At 40.4% G+C, this 20,535-nt stretch overlaps 1 protein-coding gene across 1 annotated transcript in view; it reads left to right on the top strand.

Moving 5' to 3' along the window:
* Positions 1-20,535, top strand: part of LOC124722431 — a 210,485-nt gene that overhangs the window by 63,943 nt on the left and 126,007 nt on the right. The window contains exon 3 of the mRNA XM_047247594.1: positions 3,108-3,239. Within this exon, the coding sequence (XP_047103550.1) occupies positions 3,108-3,239 (132 nt within the window). The remainder of the gene's footprint in view (positions 1-3,107; positions 3,240-20,535) is intronic.

Raw genomic sequence — 20,535 nt, 5'->3', positions numbered from 1 at the left:
AATTGATAAGTAAATGCATTAGTTCTATCTCTGTCACAATAAATGCAAAGATAAAGATATTTTAACAGGTTATCAGACTAGAGCTTATTATGCCATTTATGTTGTTCATAAACTCTTGAAACAGATTCGTTCAAATAACAGAATGTATGTGGTACTACACATAAGCATAAAACATTAAAACGTATGAAAAACAATGTACATACAAGGTACTAGGTATCTAGAATTTAATTTATTTCTCGTAAAGTAAGCTATATGCATTTGAGCTCCTATTCCAACAATAATTATGATCTTCCACTAAAGTCCTTGTGTTCTTCCTTCCTGTGTATAAGTTGATGAATGCAATAATTACTTTTATTTGTAAGTAAAGATACAAAGTAACTGAAGAGATAAGTATTTGCACTTTTGTTTCAATTTAAGTGCATCGAAATGTAATCCAGAAATTCACTGGACAATAGTCCTATGGGACAGTCAGCAAATTAAACATATAGATTAATATAATTAAAATCTAATATGTGAGAATGGACTGGGGGGAAAATGTGAGACAACGAGGTGTGATTTCCATGAATTACGACACCAGGTATTCACTGCCACATTAAAAGTTTGCTGGAAAACAGAGTTTCGCGTCGCATCGGTAAATATCATGTCGTATTATAACAGTAGCAATAGTGTTTTGTGATTTCTAGACGGTCGAATGTTTAAACTCAGTTCATCTCTACATTAAAGAGGGACTGAATATTAAAAGCAAATTATCATTACTTTCCCGATATTTAACCTTTTTTAATGTACTGTAACATACCAGGTCCCTGTGATGCGGTTTCTCTAACTATATGTTGTTTACGATAAACCACTTTTCCCACAGTATCGCACACCATAAAATCGGCATATTTCAAATTCTAACGTCGTTTGCAACGAACTGTGAATTAGAAGCCCACTGTAAGGATTTTAATTTCAAGATGTTGGTGCATTATAGCTCAATTATATTCATGATCCAGCCGGCCGTGGTGGCCGACCGGTTCTAGGCGCTTCAGTCCGGAACTGCGCGACTGCTACGGTCGTAGGTTCGAATCTTGCCTCGGGCATGGATGTGTGTGATGTCCTTAGGTTAGTTAGGCTTAATTAGTTCAAGTCTAGGGGACTGATGACCCCAGATTTTAAGTCCAATAATGCTCAGAGCCAAATTATTCTTGGTCCGTACCAAACGGAGAAGGAAGTGCTAGTTGGTAAAGATAATTTTTTCCACATTTGTTTAAGATAATTTTGCCAACTGTACCTGACCTAATCCGTTTCACAGTACTTTCCATTCAGAATTGCCACGCGTTTTATTATTTCGTTAACTCAACATCACTTTGGACAAATGACGTGTCTCAAAATAACTACTAGAGTGAAATAATTGATGTAATATGGAAAAGAAGAAAATCGAAAGAGGAAATTGCACAGGAATGTACAGGCACGTGATGTAAGAATGATGTAAAATCGTACTGCATATACCGTTGAGTCGCGTTTGTATATTCATTGTGACCAGAGAGTAGTTTACTACAGGAATTTACAAAATTAAGGCCAAAAGGACCCCATTTCAGACTTTTTTTGAAGCTATGTATTTCTAGATACACAGTAACCGGATAGACCGAAGTTTAGGGAGCTTTTAACAAGCCACGAAGTGTCATCTCAAGGCTTTGGCTACGATACAAAGGTGAAGAAAGTTGTTCATCATAGTCATGAATCACGTCGAAAGAAATTAAATACCCCTCAACAGAACCGATATGTGGCTTTAGTTTTATCGTGAAAACCAGCGATGCCTAAAAGTCGATTGTTTTCAGAACTTTCAGCTGTCTTATGACTTTCAGTTCCCTGACAAACTGTGAGTTGGGTGACGAGAGTCGCATGGTCTGTTTGTCAAACGTTCAGCTGCGTATGTACCACTGACAGCCAGGCAGAGACTAGGTGAGTTGATTCGACCCACCACCCCATAATAATGACAACCTTAGAAAATAATACTGTGCCTATTCTGACTACAGCTTACTATAAATGACATCGAACTATTCACCTACTTTTCATCATTTAATTAGAAAGAGATTATCTTATTTAATCCCTGTACAGAAACCTGTACCGCAAAACGACTGAATGTATTATTCTTGAAATAAAATATTCCCATACCTTACAAATTTTTCTTACCGTAAACGTAAACAGGAATAACAATTTATATTTTCAAGTAAGAAAGAAACATTTTCACCTACAAGAAACAGAATTTCATTCAGCCCGTGTGGGTGTGCGTGTAGCATTGTGCTCTACTTACTGTAATTGGACCGATGCTGAATGGAAGTTTGTAATTTTCACAGATGAACCCTGCAGTCTTGTGTTTGAAAGGGTGACTGCGAACAGCATATTGGATGGACGCAGGGGATGATAATGGTATAATTCCAATCCATATGGGGTTGCCCTGGGGCGTGAGTTCCCCATTGCTGAATGTATGCACCACGTAGAATGCTAAGAGAGGTCTCCGTATCTGAAAGCTACAGTGCTCATAGAGAGCATCCTACAACCCTTCCTAAATATTTCGCAGCTGGGAATAGCGATATGCTCTGTTAAACGTGGTTTTCTATGTGTTTTCATCTTAAGTAAATTGATATCTTCTTATTAAGAGTGGTTCGTATTGTATAATTTGAGGTAACAAATGTATCATAATTCATCTTTAGCTAAATGTGTAACCCATTCTTCATCTTGTTTGCGAAACATGTTCTTATATAATATGCATTTCTAATTTATTTTGACTTACGGCCATTTTTGTGGATTTCCTCCGTATAAGATGGCGCACTGCAGTTCCATTTCATTCTTTCACTGTACGACACAATGTGAAATTCGAACGAATGATTTCATGTGCTTATTGATGTTCATATTCCGTGTTTCGAGCCACATCTCACCTAAATTATTCTCAAAGACGGTTAAAGTGATTTATATTTCGATAATGATTACACATTTTATCATTGTTTCTTGAAACATTGTCTAGCGAAAGTGACAATGAATGGCATGTAAAAATGTAGTGTGTTTCATAAGCCGTTTTATCTTAAAAATGAGACAAGTGTATGCTGAAGAAACTTCTGCGTGGACAGGTGGGTACTCGGGCCCGCCACCTCCACCTGTATACGGGCCACCACCGTCGGCGCCAGGGCTGGTGTACGGCGCTCCCTTCGCCAAGATCGCAAGGGCCGCTACGCCGCCTGCCCCTCATCTTGACAAGCCTGGTAAGCTACACGTACAGTCCTGCTACATGGATTGCTCTCATCACTAATTTAGCATGATCACTATGATTTTGTCTCTTGAAAATTTAATTTCAAGAAATCGTTAACAATTGTAGCTGTTAACTCACCGGACAAAATAATTACTCAATCCTAGAGGAACCATTTTATAAGCATAATTTAATACTGTATAATTCCGCACCTGAACTTGATAACCACCTGGATTCGGTTAGGAAGTGAGTCCGAAAGGTTATGTAGATACGTTGCATCCAGGTTAAGCCACTCGCTTAGGATGTGATAGCGCAGTTCCACGAAATTGTAAGGAAGCTATTGTCGACGTTTTACCCTCCGTCCAACATGTCACACACATTTTGTATGGTTTTCAAGCCTGGTGACTTTTTAGAACAATCGAGATGTGATAGGATGGGAGAGTGTTCAGAAAACCAGTCACATGTTCTTCCAGTCCGATGAACTTTGCTGTTGTAGTCATTATGTACCTGTGTGAGCAATTACCTCTTGCGAGGTGATCCGAATCCAAATGTTCATTACACGCAGTTTCCGTCGCTATGTTCCTTGCTAACAGATTGGGGTGGACCTTCATTCACTGTCTGCAGCAATTCCCGTCGGGTTTCTAAGCGACTTTGATTCAGAAACCGTGAAACGTGTCTCCGGTCTCTCTCAGACAGGATCTCTTTCCGACGACAACTCTGTCGTTATTTTTCGTGGCCATGTGTGTTGCACCACTGTTTGTAGACACGTTGAACAATCCTACACGGAGCGCGAACAAATATAGCAACATCACGCAACTGTATGGCCATGGGGAAAGCCTTACAGAATTACCTCTTTTTACCACTCTGTCATGTCCTTAACTTTACCCATGTTTATGTAGAATGTCTGCTCGAAAGTCTTGCTGATCGCCACTGCCTTATGCTCACGTAAAGGCAGTGCGCGTGCGGTTGATTGCTGCGCTATCTGTAAGCGCTTACTGATCATTTGTGTGTGCGTATATGGTGTGACTAATTTCTTGTCTGGTGATCTTATAATGGGCTAGGTATCATCTATATCGGTTCTCAAACTGAGGGCTGCGACGGTGCTACATGGCCACTGAAAATATTCCAGTGTCAGGTGTTTTATGCAAGAGTAATAGGTATAGAGAGGAGGAATAAAAATTCTTCGAAAACATTCATCTGATTTCACAACACTATAGCTTCTACATAAATGTAAACAGAACCTTCCAGTGAATTTTAACCTACAACAAAATTTTTATTTTCGAAGTAATTATCAGTTTTACAGGATATATCTTTAACATGAATGTAAATACAATCCTGAGATACTTTTTACAATTACATTTAGATCAAAGTTTTAATTTACCTTTCAAAGATTTCCAGTGTTCTCTCTACCGGACACACGACATATATCCAAACTCGTCTCACACTTTTTAATGGATTTTCTGTTGCCACGCGACGTCACAATTTACCCAAAGTTTTTGGTGGGAAGACACATAATCCGAGTCTTTTAACCCTCCCCCATTCCAGCCTAAAAGCGAACTGATGTGAGAGGCCTTTCGTGGCCAATGGTGAAAAGTGATATCTGTACGCAGATTACAGCGGATCCATCGTTGAGGCAGCTCACTGCCAAGAACTGCTCTTATATGCTGGTGTGGTAGTGCTTCGAACTATTGGAAAACGAAATTTTTGGTTCGTTCTCGAAATTATGGAAAAATCCGTATGTCCAGCACATCCACAAACAGGGTATTAAGGGTGTAAATGTAGATATTTTTATTGATGACTGAGGACAGTGTACTGAACAACATTAAGTCAGTATTTACTTCATTTGGACACTAATAACTGTAGCTATTATGAGTAGTATGTTTCCAGGTTGGTTAATACTTGCAAGTACCCGTGGCAGAAGCAACCATTAATGTTTATTTTCGCCTGAGAGCTGGTCAGATATTGAAATGACGACACATCGATGCAAATTGCGTAGTCTATACTGACAGGCATAGTCCACTTCGCAGTGCAGTTACGACCGTACAGAAAACATCAAGTAGTAAATAATGTGATGCGTTTGCGGGAATCCTATTAAACGCAGAGAAAAGACAACTAACACAATGAAGTGGGTACATATTAAGGTACCAATTCTCAAAGTATTTCTTCCCATACACCTAACACCCTGTACATGACTCCTGTAACCAAATTTATGCAACTAGAGACACACCGTGATCCTTTCTCTTGTGATGGTATAAATCACATCACGCTTTTGAGAGTGTCTCTCATGCTCAATTACGGTATGTGGCTACCACGTTCTTGTGGTTAGCTTTCCACTTATGTGAAGTGTAGCCTTAAGACGGAACAATAAACATGAAAGGGGAGTATTACCTTCCGTCTCCACACCCTGAATGAATTGAAAACACTCTACATGTTGTTGTCCATGGCCATTGTAAAGGCCTTGTTGTGACTGAATCTTGTGTGGCTCGAAACGTAAACGTCGACGCAGAATACGTCAGGCAGAAACGTGAGTAGCTGCTTACACTAGGCTGAGCTATGGGCAAAACTTTGTTGAATTCACTCCCCATCTACGACAGGATCATGTCGACGAGACTGCTTTGGGGATCCGAAAAACGGGCTTGTTAAAACCGATAACGATGTTTTAGTTCCGAATATCTAGTATTTTCAGTATTTGTTTGGTGTCTGTTCCAACATGTTTTTCATATTTTGCTAATAACCGGATAAAAATTCATCATATCAATTTCCACAGCAGCAGTGCTAAACTTTTTGATTTATAAATAAAACATTTTTAAGAAAGAATAATGTTTATTGTAAAATTCCCATGGCTTTGAAATATTGGATTATTATAGAAACTGGGAAAAGCGATCAGTCCTATTTTAATAACAATTCATACAGTTACAAACTAGCAAAAATCACATGAGAAAGAATCAATACAGATTTGCAGAGACAATACTGTACCTGCTGCCGTGCGGCGTGGCCTATTTACCATGGTTCCCATTAGGGCTGCCGATAAAGAACCGAATTTCTTTTCGTTATTTACTACAGTTATTTAACGTAAATCATTACGCGAAATTTTATTCAGTGTGCAGAGGGAAAAACACATTGCATAGACTTTGTGACTAGTTCATTTTAGGTAATGAAAAATTTAGGTATGAAATTTAGCCAACATACGATAATTGTCAAAACTGCAAGGCTGTGGCGCGGTTGCCATGGAAATTGCCTCAGCGGCGCAACATAGCCGTCTCTGCTTCGCAGTTTGCCCATGTCGAACCGCTGTTTCTGCTGTGCGCAACGCTGCAGGTGCGCGCCGCCAATCACAGAATGCGCTGAGCGTGACGTCAGGTACACAATCCCTGGTCATCGGCCTACGAACTTCCACCGAAGCAGGGACGCACTCGCAGACGGTAGCTATGAAATACTTATCATCCAATTTCAAGGAAATTGTTCCATGAAAATAATTTTCCACATCTTACAGCTTGATATCTTCCTACGATAAATGACTGAATTTCTTTATTTGCTGTATCGCTTTTAAGAAACTACTACACGAAATGTTATTGAGTGTGCCGAGGTAAAACGAATTGCGTAGACCTTGCGTGTTGTTAATATTAGATAATACTTTACAGTCTATAAATTTAGCCAATATATGATTATAGTTTTTAAAGTTGAGAGCAGAACGATAGCAATCGCCGTTCTCCAGATATTAAATAGCATGTCGGCCCGTGGCGGCGCGCGCGCGTCACGCGCAATGCAACCATATTCCTCCCTGCTCGTCGTAAATCATGTGGTTTGTAACAGCCCCAAATTTCGTTAACGGTAGAAGATATCAAAACATGTTTTTCCGCAAATGATAGCTCGCAAACAGTCAGATATTTTATCGCATGGCAAATATGCTAAATAGTTTTATCCATCGAGACGTGGTAATAACTATAGTTTTTTACAATGGATCGATGGACATTTTTAGCAGCATTTAAATGAGAAGATCAGTGGCATGGAACACACTGGTATTTACAATATTCTGCACAGACCCACAGATCTTATACGGAAACAAATTTGCTGGTATGACATAATAGATAATTGCTAAGTATCTACAAGTACTTATTATTTCGTTTTGTAAATAACAAACGCCTTTTTCTTGCTCAAAAAGTATTTGATTTCTTCCAGACGCGTTTCGCCTTTTACTTTAAGCGTCTGTAATGATACAGTTTTCTTTTGACGTGCGAAATTTGTAGATTATAAAACAGTTTACACTTTATTTTTTTACGTAAATAAGTGATTACTTACAGTTAATCGAGTTTTTGGGTGGCCTCTGCGTTTCCTCTCGTCTGGTCACATGCTGGAGGTGGCACTGTAACTTCTCTCACGAGACGTAAGCGCTATTTCAAGTTACGAACTCTTTTCTTCACAATTTTAATTTCCTTGGCGGTAATTTCTGTGGAGCACCATTATTCTTCTGTTACTCTCTATAGATATTTAACCGAAAACTGTAGTTTAAAGTCGTATTTATTGTGTGTTCTCTTTATATCCCTTCCTGTTTGGTTTGTTTATATACATGTTGCCAATGTGACGAAGTATATGCCGAAAACTAACGTCTGTTCCCTTCTATTCTCTTTATACCTGTGTGTATGTGTGTGTGCGGGGGGGGGGGGGGGGGGGGGAAAGGTTTAGTCAGAGTGAGTTGTAGAAAGTTGAATGTGAATGTAATACGTGTCAGTGAGTGGTTGTAAGTTTTGGCGCTCACGTGATTTAAGTTTTGGTTTGAATGTCTTGTGGAGGAGTTCATGTAAGAGTAAACTCACTGTTTTCATTAATACATAAAATAGTAGACTAACACTGCAGCAGATGATGGTTATCAAAATAATACCTCCAAACCCCTATCGCCTTACTTTTACATGAACCCTCCACAAAAAATTTAAACCAAAGCTCAAATTAGCTTAACACCGAAGATCTCAACCACTCTCTGGCAGCTATTACATTCTACTCCCTACAACTCGCCCTAACTAACCACACACAAACGCCCAAACACACACCCCTCCCACACACACACACACACACACACACACACACACACACACACACACACACACACACACACACGCATGCACACGCACACAGGTATAAAGAGAACAGTAATGAACGAATGGTAGTTAGGTTGGCTACATGCACTTAAGCAAACGAGAGAGAAAGAGGTATAAGCTGACACAGAAAACTTACGACTTTAAATAACAGTTTTCGGTAGAATATCTACAGATAGTGACAGAAGAATAATAGCGATCTACCCACAGCAATTAGCCCAAAGAACATGAAACTTGTGAAGAAGAAATTTCGTAACTTGAAAATTTGCTTATGTCATGTAAGGGAAGTTACAGGGCGACATCCACCTTGTGACCAGATGCGAGGAAGCGCAGATGTCTACCAAAAACTCGATCTACTGTAAGTAATCACTTAGTTACGTGAAAAGGAAGATGTGAACTGTTTTATAATCTACAAATATCGCACATCAAAACAAAATAATATCGTTCTAGACGCCTTAAAGTAACAGGCGAAACGACTCTGGAACAAGTTTAATACATTGCAGAAAGAAAAAGGCGTTTCTTACTTACAAAACGAAATAATAAATACTTGTGGATATTAGGAAGTTATAAGATTCAACCTTTCTCTACGGACACTGTATGGCTGCAACCTCACTGAACGCGATCTGACCCCTCTGGAGTGTAGGGCGAGCACAATGTTTGCTCTGGTATACAGGGTAGAACCACGAGGGACCGTTTCGACGTGTTGTGAAGCAGCAAAGGGTGTTAATGGTTTTTTAGCCCTCCTGCTTCACTTCCTTTGCTGTGTTATTGTTCAGAGCCGTGCAACATTGACACACACGTAAAATAAAACGACATATGGTCCCACTAAGTCCCCTCTCTTTGGCAACACTCTCGGTGCCAACCGCGCACATTTGTTGAGCACTTTAAAAATATGCCTGTACAGAGACAGCCATTCACTGATTTCCAGGTGCTGGTCCGACATGTAACCATTTCCACACGCGTCAGTTGAGTGAGTTGAGTGACGTTACATCGCCGAATTTGCATGCAAGGTATGCTGGGTGTCGAAAGCCTGTTACGCTAGCGCCTTGGAGTCAGTGGATGCCTGTCTTTGTACAGGAAGGTTTTAGAGTGCCCAACAAAAGTGCACAGGTGGTACCGAAGGTGCTGCTGAACTAGGTTGTCTTAGAGAGAACCACTGCCTTTTTATTGACGTGCGCGTCAATGTCTCTCGAATAAATTATGCATGTTTTTCTAAAATTGTAATCATTTGTCTGTCTGTACATGTACATCACATCTGTCGATTTCTGTCCCATTCAGATAATTCCTTCGTGGTGCCTCGTTTTTGTGTTTTAGACTGTCATAGGGTGCATGATTTACCTGTTAATTGCCAGAAAAAGAAATGAATCCTTTGACGAACGTATATAAGTGAAAGACAAGCAGATTGCAAGTACTCAATGCACAGTCTTTTTTAAATCAATTTATTTGAAATCATACACGAACAAAGCGTTAAGATGAATATTCTTCCACACTACATGTAGCGTCATGTAGCTGTAAAACAAAGTTTTTGACTAACTTATGAAGTCTCTCTATCTATCTACAGTATGTATATAATAGCGTGTGTTTCCTTACTTACGCGAATTTAGATGGTTTGCATCAACTAGCTTCTGCGAACTCTTGGAGGAAGAAGCAGATTGTAGTCCGCTAATTGGCTGACACGAATGGAGGTAATTTTCAAAACTGTAAGCTACAGATATTAGTAAGTTATGTTAAACTGGTTCGCATAGCGAAGAACTATATTGAAATAAGTGAATGTTCGAATATGTCAATATTTTCTGTTCTTTACAGTACTCAGAAACAACAAAGGTAATAGAGTATAAAAGATCCAATTGAAGTCAATGAACCGGCCGTTGTGGCCGAGCGGTTCTAGGCGCTACAGTCTGGAACCGCGAGACCGCTACGGTCGCAGATTCGAATCCTGCCTCGGGCATGGATGCGTGTGATGTCCTTAGGTTAGTTAGGTTTAAGTAGTTCTAAGTTATAGGGGACTGATGACCTCAGATGTTAAGTCCCATAATGCTCAGAGCCATTTGAACCGTTTGAAGTCAATGAAGTCAATTATAATACGCTTCGTAAATTGTAGTTTATAGATCGTGTGAGTAAGGTCATTCATGGAAGCCTGTTGTGGTATATAGCGGATACAGTGCCATTAATATTGATTATATGAACGTAAAGTGACGCATTATAAGGCTAATGGCTTAATGTGGCTTACATTAAGTAATAACTGTTTTATACGCCAAGAGGAAGTTAATGATATACGACGAGTGTGCCGTTACCCAATACGTCAAATGAGAGCACTGTCAATAGCTAAATAACCAGACAGGAGAAATATTTTAAAATCTGTGTGTTTCATAACTCAGCGGAAGTAGCACGGTAATGCGCTCATTATAACATAGCTTTTGAAAACAGTTCCCACATTTAACTAACGTTATCAGCTACCAGCCATGTTCACCAGTTTAGCATCGTTTTAGTGTACTACGATGATATGTTTGCCTTCGCTCGCTTTCTTGTTTTTAATAGTGGTTTAACCTTTATTACTATAATTTATATTGTTGTTCATGGCCAATTTTCTTATTACAAGCTCATTCAAGAAATCATCTACGCATTTCCCTTACACAGTTTATAAAGAAACCATGGAAATATGAAATCTGAATGGCCGAATAGAGTTTTAATCTCTTTCTTCACGAATACGAGTCCAGTACGTTAACTACTGAGCCACCTTTCTCGACAGCGTAGGGAAATAAGAATAGATTATAGTGCCAATTACAGATTGCGCCAGAGTAAGTGTTGAAGGGCACATCTTCCCAAGTTTCTCGAGCGGAATAAGTAAGAGCAAGCGCGATGTGGTTCTCCATAGAGTACGACGTTTTTATGGTAAGTTAAAATGCCAGTAGTGTGGCATCTTCACAACAAAAATAGAGAGATGAGGGTTATCTGTGTGTAAAGCTGCGCCATGAGAATTTTTTTTCTTTCATGGGTGTTCTAGTCTTCCATCAGGGAGATACTTCATTTAAAAGAAGCTCTGTTCAGAAAATGTTGTGAGATTAGTACTTTCACCGGTTCTCGGAATTATGTTTCAACTGTATTTTGTATCGTGATAAAATGATAGGAAGTTTACTAATCAACTGTGTGCGCAATTATTGAAATTTGAAATCATTGACTGTGAAATAATATATAATCTCCAATCCCTTTATTATTATCCTTTCTGTAAGTTAAAAACTTATTAAAAAGCTCCGTTACTTACTTCCGTAAAAAAATTTCTGGAATAATGTTACAGTATCGAAGTGACAGGATCGCTAAACTGCAAATATTGAGTCTTATGTGCTCGCTGATAATTGTTTGCGTCGGTACGAATGGTTCTTATTTTATTTTCTTTGGAACATTAGCTCACGCAGGAGGGATAAAATGTATTTAATCAACGTAGTTACAGATGTTTCATTACTTGAGATGCTTCTCGTTGAAAGTGTTTCTAATATAATCACTCCTAAACATATTTAAGGAAATTACCCCAAACATCACATGAAATTTCTAAGCTCTTAAAACTTCTTTTATTCGCCACTCGATGAAGGCTTTTGTTACACATAATCGGAAAACTGAAACCGAGTGTTAGTTTCCTTACTCTGAGGAATATTATACGGGTCATTCACTGACACGAGTGTTTATAGAGCGAGTTAATGTTGCTTTTTAGCCACTTGTGGCGGTGTGAGGTTGGAGAGTGTGGCTGCTTTCACCAGCTGCCTTGGCTTTCCCAGCGTGGTTGGAGGCCGCGCCACCCGCCTGGCCCGTTATTACATGGCGCCGCCCACATCGGCCGGACAATGTACTCTGCCCTACTGGATGCCACATATTGCACCGCAATACAGTCCAGACGAGCATCTGGTTACTAGCCACCGGTAATACAACAATATTATAGCCCAACAAGTTTTTGCGTGGTTGTGGTGTGTGTACACATGTCGTGATCTATTTTAGATTTTGCGGAGTATGAATTAATATTTTTCATTCTGCTACAGCTCGTATTACCTGTAACTCGGAGACTGCTTGCCTGACAGATTTCTGTGTTCTTCACCTGTATATCATTCGGCGTGTGACACGTACAGAGTAATAAACATAAAGTGAGACAGAGAATCCTTATTTATATGTCCTCTGCAGACACTAGTTTAATCTAACTACTAACCCCATACTACCCCTTCTGATGTGTAATATACTCTCATTTGCCAGTTGATGTAATTCAAGTGAAGCCTCCTTCGGCGTATGGTCTGAATTGTACTCTGTTGCCCGCATCTCGTGGTCGTGCGGTAGCGTTCTCGCTTCCCACGCCCGGGTTCCCGGGTTCGATTCCCGGCGGGGTCAGGGATTTTCTCTGCCTCGTGATGGCTGGGTGTTGTGTGATGTCCTCAGGTTAGTTAGGTTTACGTAGTTCTAAGTTCTAGGGGACTGATGACCATAGATGTTAAGTCCCATAGCGCTCAGAACCATTTGTACTCTGTTTTTTGCCAGCTGTTGGTACCAAGTACATTGGATTAATATTTGACGAAAGTTATCTCACAAGGCACTATGATCCATGCCTATCACCTCTCCTCTGAAATATCTCTTCCTTTCTACTCTTATCTCTCACGGTTAAAAGAATACCTTTCTCTCTCTCTGTCTCTCTCCCTCTCTCTCTCTCTCTCCCTCTCCCTCCCTCTCTCTCTCTCTCTCTCTCTCTCTCTCTCTCTCTCTCTCTCTCACACACACACACACACACACACACACACACACACACACACACACACACACACACACACACACCGAATTCCCACTCTCGTATCACATTTCTGGTGAAGTCTTGAAACACTACAATATGTATCCTTTTATAATAAATTTTGCTTTCAGAGTCGTAAGATTTTTATGGTTTCAGGAAAACCTGGCATTACAGTGACATAAAATATATTTCTACATGTTATCCACTACCTTAAATTCAAGTGGCACCTCCTTAGCATCTAATCTATTCACATAGTTCAGGATTTCATGTTGTTTTCTGCTTATCCGTTGCTTTTGTGGAATTTATAAATATTATTTTACAGAGAAAACTTATTAATTTGGCACATAATACCCTCAAGTTCTATACATAGCTAAATAGGCATATCACTCAGAAGATTGCTGACTACAATTCCTACGTCCCTACGAAATGAAAGCAAGTTAAATCATAATATCTACCTCCCGTTTAATAGGATCAGAAACTTTATTTTTGGTTCAAATGGCTCTAAGCACTACGGGGCTTAACATCTGAGGTCATCAGTCCCCTAGACTTACAACTACTTAAACCTAACTAACCTAAGGACATCACACATATCCATGCCCGAGGCAGGATTCGAACCTGCGACCGTAGCAGCAGCGCGGTTCCGAACTGAAGGGCCTAGAACCGATCGGTCACAGCGGTCGGCTGTTTTATTGGGACGATGGTACTCATCCCATACTGGATGTTTGATGCAATTAGGATTAAAATCACTAAAATCATAGAGACGTTTTAGGATCCTAAACTGAAAAGGGGGCCATCAGACCTGTTAATCACGGATCTCGATGGGTCTTAGGTAACTTGGGTAGTGACCTGTCCTAAGTACCTGGCTAGCGTCTTTGCATACGATTGCCTCTAGTTTCCGAGAAAATCGATGTTTAAATTTGATGGGTACCGTCTATGCCTGTAACTTTAGTAATGCTACCACCAAGCGAGAGTAGCGCAGCGGCTAAGTTCATGGCTACCACGCTGGCTGTACGAGTTCAGATACTGCACATGTCCTTTTTTTCACTTTCATCATATAGAATTTCATTGAATAGAATATTTCACGCAAAATTATTCAAATGCAGTCATTTTCACCGTACTAACTTCATTAATAAAGCAATCGTCACAGCATCCTTTCTTCAAATGTGTACCCCGTTTCTTATGGAATAGATTACGGAATCGACTCACTCACTCTCGCTTGCATCGCTTGCAGTGCTAAAACAGAAATCCGGATTGCATTTGTCGTAGAAGCAACCGAAACATAAATGCATATAGCGCTACTCATCTTTTAAGGGAAGGTGTTGCCTTGCACGAAGACGGATTTTCCAAAAGCGACACCGAAACATAGTTCTTAAAATTTAAAAAAAAATGTTATCTTCGATCAACTTCATGCAAACCAAGGCTATTTGGTCATTCCTGTGATAACAGGTGTACTAAACTGATGAAAAATTTACAGAATGTACTTTTACAGACACGATACGATATTGCGGCGCCTGTGTGGTGAAGAGGTATTTGAGAAGTATTTCATGATGGCTGTATTCACCGAAGCGCCTGCTCCTTCGGACAGGTATGCATATCCGAAGGAGCACTACATCGTACTTATCATCAACACAGTCACTGCAGTATAGTATTTATCCTCCGATATCAGACAGGAACTTTCATTAAATATGTTCTCCCCTTCCCTGCGGGAATTAGATAGTGTGCACGAGTGCTGGTTGAGACCGGGCGGGAACGCACAGTGTTTAGGACACTGGACACACGTTTGGGAGGACGATGGTTCAAACCCGCGTCTTGCCATTCTGATTTTGGTTTCCTGTGATTTCCCTATACGGCTTACGGTAAATGCCGGGATGGTTCCTTCGAAAGGGCAAGGCCGCCTTCTTTCTCCATCCGTCCCTAATGAGATCTTGCTCTCTGCCTCTAATGACCTAGTTTTCGACGGGATGTTAAACTACTCTTTCTGCAGGCTGTGATGCATAAACGATGACATATGGAAGTTCGGATGTCGTCGTAGGTCATGCACCAATAGGCAAAGTGCTTGAGGTGACCGCATGCGTAAAGCGGGAAATCCGGGACGGAGTCCAGAACTGGCACAAATTGTCATTGTTGTCATTCCATTATACAGATGGTGGCTGTCCGTATTAGCAACTGCGAATGCATTTTATATATTTTTATGGAATCGTCCCTGGAAGCGGTTTCTCTATTAGTCTTTATCAAGTCAACATTATTTTCAGTTTTTTTCGTAAACATTTTAACTTGCCTGTACAAGTAAACATCACAGGTTTGGAGAAGTGGTGTACATTTCGAGGGGGCAATTTTCCGGTGGACACACATGCTTTTCTTTCGTCCACAAAGATTCAATCGTAAATTGCCTGATCAGTCTGCCCTCCCCCAGAATCTGCAAGACAGAGAAATCGTCATTGTTTCACGTACAGAAGAAAGACATTTTAAAAACTGTTCGTACGACACCTTCTGTAACTTTCCAGATTTAATGCATTTCACAATTACATTTTTAAATTTGTTATTCAGATCGTCAATCTGATCAAATCTCCTGAATGGTTCTTGCATCCACAAGAAGGCATAAAGGAACAGCTTTCTTGACGCAGTTATAGTATACTGTGCTGTGAAGGAGTGTCTAATCGTTGTGCACAGGGACGGTTATCGCTTTTTGTTCCACAAGCTGTCTATTGTACGTCGATTGGTCCTAGCAGTCGGTTTGATCGGTATTAAACACATAATCGAGATCACAATGAGAAATGAGTTCTCTAGTCTCAATCTTGAATGAAATATACTGTTTAGCGACGATTTTTTACCATGAAATTCGAAAAAAGCCCTACACGTACATGATGTGAACTAGTAATGTCAGTGTGGTAGTAGTGAACCGTAAACGCACTGCCACTCTCCCTTGGTCGAAACATTACTAACGATACGGGTAGAGGAGCTAGGCAGAAGGCCTCGGAAACAAGAGGTTGTCGCATGAAAAGCCGCTAGCCATGTACTCAGGACAGGTCCCTCTACAACGTAGCTAAGAGTCTTAAAAAAAACCGTGATTAACAGGCCTGATGGTCCCCTTGTGTTTTGAGATAAATTAGGAATGTATATTTCAGTTGGTACTAAACCGTAAAACAGCAATATGTTTGAGGCACAGATTTTCTGAAAGATTATGCCTGATGAGTAGCAAACTGGGTAACTGGCAAATGTGCACGATAAGCAGTTCCTACAAGAAGAGAAGTTTTTGAAATGTGGTACTACAGGAGAATGCTGAAGGCCAGAGGTGGAGATCGAATAACTAATAGAGAGATATCGAATCGACTTGTCTAAGACAAGCATTTGGTTGATTACGTCATATCATGAGAAATCAAGGAACAGTAAATTTGGAAATGGAGAGAAAGTGTCTGTGTGTGTAGGGGAGCGAGAAGGAGGAGGATAAATTTGTAGACGATATCCTAGGCATGAATACAGTAAGTAATTTCAAATGGATGTAGGCTGCAGTAGTCACCGCAACACGCACTTACCTCGCTAGATGAAAATTACATTCAAAAATGAGAAAGTATCACCTCTATTGAAGGCAATTTATTCTCTCTCGTCTTTAAATGTAATGAAACTGTTCGCATTTCTTTCACGAACGTAGTCCATAAATGAACACATGTGAGGATTTCAATAAAGATCAGAAGAGTGAAAAATAACTTCGCAAGAAGTCCATATCATCTGAATATTGAATGTAGGTGTATATATTGAGCAGTAAATGGATACAAAGCCGCCGGCCGAAGTGGCTGTGCTGTTCTAGGCGCTGCAGTCTGGAACCGCGAGACCGCTACGGTCGCAGGTTCGAATCCTGCCTCGGACATGGATGTGTGTGATGTCCTTAGGTTAGTTATGTTTAACTAGTTCTAAGTTCTAGTTGACTAATAACCTCAGAAGTTGAGTCCCATAGTGCTCCGAGCCATTTTTTTTTTTTTTTTTTTGATGCAAAACCTAAAGTCTTAGATGCAAGTGTCTTTAACCGGACTACGTGACTTCATATAATCATACATTTACAGAAGGCAACGGAAAATAAACCTATGTTTATATTACAGCCCGTACTATTATTCAATGAGTGGAAAAGCAACGACAGAGGCGACCTGCAGTAACAGACGACTGGATAAAAAATCAATACTTATTCCCACGTGTTCTAACGAAGCTGTGCACTCTAACAAAGAGCTAGCATTACACACGTGAAACACAGTTATAGAGTATCTTGCGTAGATGAATAGGACGTCCCACACAACCGTCTGATCGTAATACTGGAGGATGTCACTTTAGTGGAACTAGTTTGATAGCAGAATACAAGAATATTAAGCAGTTCGGCACACACATACGGTAGCAAGCAGGAAAGCAGAGATTGTTCTCCACACCACGCCATGTGGCCACTTCTAGATGTTGCTCCATGCCCAGCAACACGGTTGGCTGGCTAAATTCGGAGTTTAAGTGAACTACTTATGATATGCCTTTGCAATTATTAACTTAGAATTAAGTTACTCTAGCAGACGGAAGGGTGACTATAGGTTCTTTGAGACATACCAGTGCTTATCGATTCACGTATAAATACATAACCTGAAAGGTGCATACAGCAGACAATTCTCAACCCCAACGCTTCCCAATCTTCAGTATTATCTGAGAGATTATACTTGGACATGACAGTGCTTGTATGAACTCTTGAGTTACTTTAACTCCATGTTATTTAGCCATCTATCGAAATGTGTGTGTCTTGGATCTGTCTCCAACCAAAATATGTGATCGTTGACGGAATAAAATATACCATATTGTGTGTTTCATTGATAAATTAACATTACGAGGAAATAAGTGAACTTATTATCTAAGTACAGCTGACTGAAAGAGTCCATTTTGCCATTATTTTGCAGCTCCCTATTCTTCATACAGAGAGTGGAAACGAAGAAGGTTCCAAGTACCATTCCTTAAAAAAAAACCGTTTCCAGTGCAGTTGTGCTCTAGCTACACTGTTGCATGTCCCTAGACTTGTTCCAAGTGTTAAATCATGAAGAAACTGTTTCAAACGTCAGTTAGTAGGCAGCGCATGGCCTTTGTGCCAAGCAGGGCTTCCCATTGCAGTTCAAAGTGCCATGCGTCAATGTCTTCTCCATTTAACCTGTGATGGTTTGAAGACACACCAAGCAAATTTTTAGTGAGTGGGCACAGCTTTTTGAGCTGCTTCAGAGATTTTACAGTTACAGGTAATCCAAGGCCTCTGGTCCGCAAGATTTACACAAGATTGTTGAGTCATCTAAAACCATTAACCAACTCCATGAAATTCTAATGCAGACAACTGATTTCTTTGCTTTTCAAGATGCTGCTGATCCTTTTTGTCAGCGCAGACGTCTAAGATCCCCAAATGGAATAGGATCAATGCACCTCACACTCATCCGTCTCGAATAGTTATATAATACTTCTTAATCTGAAATGAAAGAATGAAAAACGTTAATGCACTCAAAAGCAAGATGACCATGGCAGTTGTATGTCATGTCGTATTTTATCTGACAGACCGGCCATGTTTACCAGTTTCAAAACAAAATGACCTGTTGACGATGTTGCTATTTCCGCCTCAACAGCACAGGGAGTTTTACAGCAAACACTACTACATCAGATCCCAAGAATGGTGTTGTATAAGAAACAGTAGTCAATGCGGATTTTCTCTTAAATTTTATTTTATTATTGTAATGCAAAAAATTTAAAAGCAAAGAGAAATGGATTTTTTGGTACAGTGCTACTAGTCTAAGTGTTACGGCTCTATTTCTCAACTTACGTTACCACAAATAAAATCTAGTGCCTCTGTATTACCCGGTCGCGGTGGCCGAGTGGTTCTTGGCGCTACAGTCGGAAACCACGCGACTGCTACGCTCGCAGGTTCGAATCCTGCCTCGGGCATGGATGTGTGTAATGTCCTTAGGTTAGTTAGGTTTAAGTAGTTCTAAGTTCTAGGGGACTGATGACCTGAGATGTTAAGTCCCATAGTGCTCAAAGCCATTTTGAACCTCTGTATTACTGAGACTTGAAACAACAAATTTCGTATTGTCAGTTAATTTCCTGGTATGGCACTTATAACGTTACAGAGGAAATGTATCCGCAGTTTACTGCGAATGTAAACCACCTTATTAGAATGATGACGACGAAAATTTATACGGACCGGAACTCGAACGCGGAGTTTCCGCTTTAGGCGACCCGTCGCCTTAACTGCATCGGCCGTCCGAGCACGAATCACGGACAGACTCAGACTTCCATATTTCACCGTCCATGTGGCACAACCTACAATCGTACGTTACGTATATTCCCGCCAAGGAAGGACATATTTATTGAGAGCTGAGAGCCTGATACTGACGAATAAATACGAAATAGCGGTGCCTGTGTTGTTAAAAAATAAATGCATGCATCTTCGAAGTAACATTGCAGCGTATTTCCTAGTGACAAAGGCACTGCTATTTTGTACTTACAACGGTTTTAATAAATTACTTATTTTATAATTTGTCCCAGTTTTCATAGTGCTGTTTAGGAAAAGCTCGAATATCTTCAATCGTCGTTCTGCAAGTACATAACAGGCAACGGTTTTTCATCCAGGGGAAGGATAAAAAGTTACAAGGTCTTGTATCAGGGAGGTGGCGGAGGTGGGACAATATTTGATAGCCCAAAGAAGCTGCATGTGTGTCTATGACCTGTGTAGAATGAGATAGGGGCTTTTTTGTGTAGCAGTAACATGTGTTTAACAGCTTTCTATGAAGATTCTTCTTGACAGCGTGACTTCGTCTGGAGATTTTCGTAGGATGTTCGTATGCTCGTATTGTGGTTTTACGCTTCCGAGAATCATACCACAGCAATCTCAAAACACACTCAGCATAATGGTTACGTCCTCGCCTATTCGGCGGCGATGAATCCACGTGTTTCTACTGCTTTCTTTGCTGCCCTTGTGTCGAGGTCCTAGCGTTAAACCCATTACAATTCCATGATCAGGAGGCCGAAGAAGTCGTCAGGATTTGCCGGACACTGCAGCGCCATTTCCGCTGCTACACTATGTGAACAAATGTATCCGGACACCCCAAAAAATATATGTTTTTTATATTAGGTGCATTGTACTGCCACCTACTGCCAATACTCTATACCAGAGACCTCAGTAGTCATTACACACAATGAGAGAGCAGAATGTGGAGACCCGCGAAACTCACGGACTTTGAACGTAGTCAAGTGATTGGGTGCCACTTGTGTCATACGTCTGTACGCGAGATTTCCACACTCCTAAACATCTCTAGGTCCACTGTTTCCGATGTGGTAGTGAAGTGGACACGTGAAGGCACATGTACAGCACAAAAGCGTATAGGCCGACAGTTGAAGAGGATCGTAATGTGTAATAGGCCGACATGTATCCAGACCATCACACAGGAATTCCAAACTGCATCAGA

Source organism: Schistocerca piceifrons, chromosome X (assembly GCF_021461385.2).
Source record: "Schistocerca piceifrons isolate TAMUIC-IGC-003096 chromosome X, iqSchPice1.1, whole genome shotgun sequence".
In the NCBI taxonomy this organism is placed as follows: Eukaryota; Metazoa; Arthropoda; class Insecta; order Orthoptera; family Acrididae; genus Schistocerca; species Schistocerca piceifrons.
Note: the sequence above shows the minus strand (reverse complement) of the source record. Positions and strands in the feature narration are given on the sequence as shown.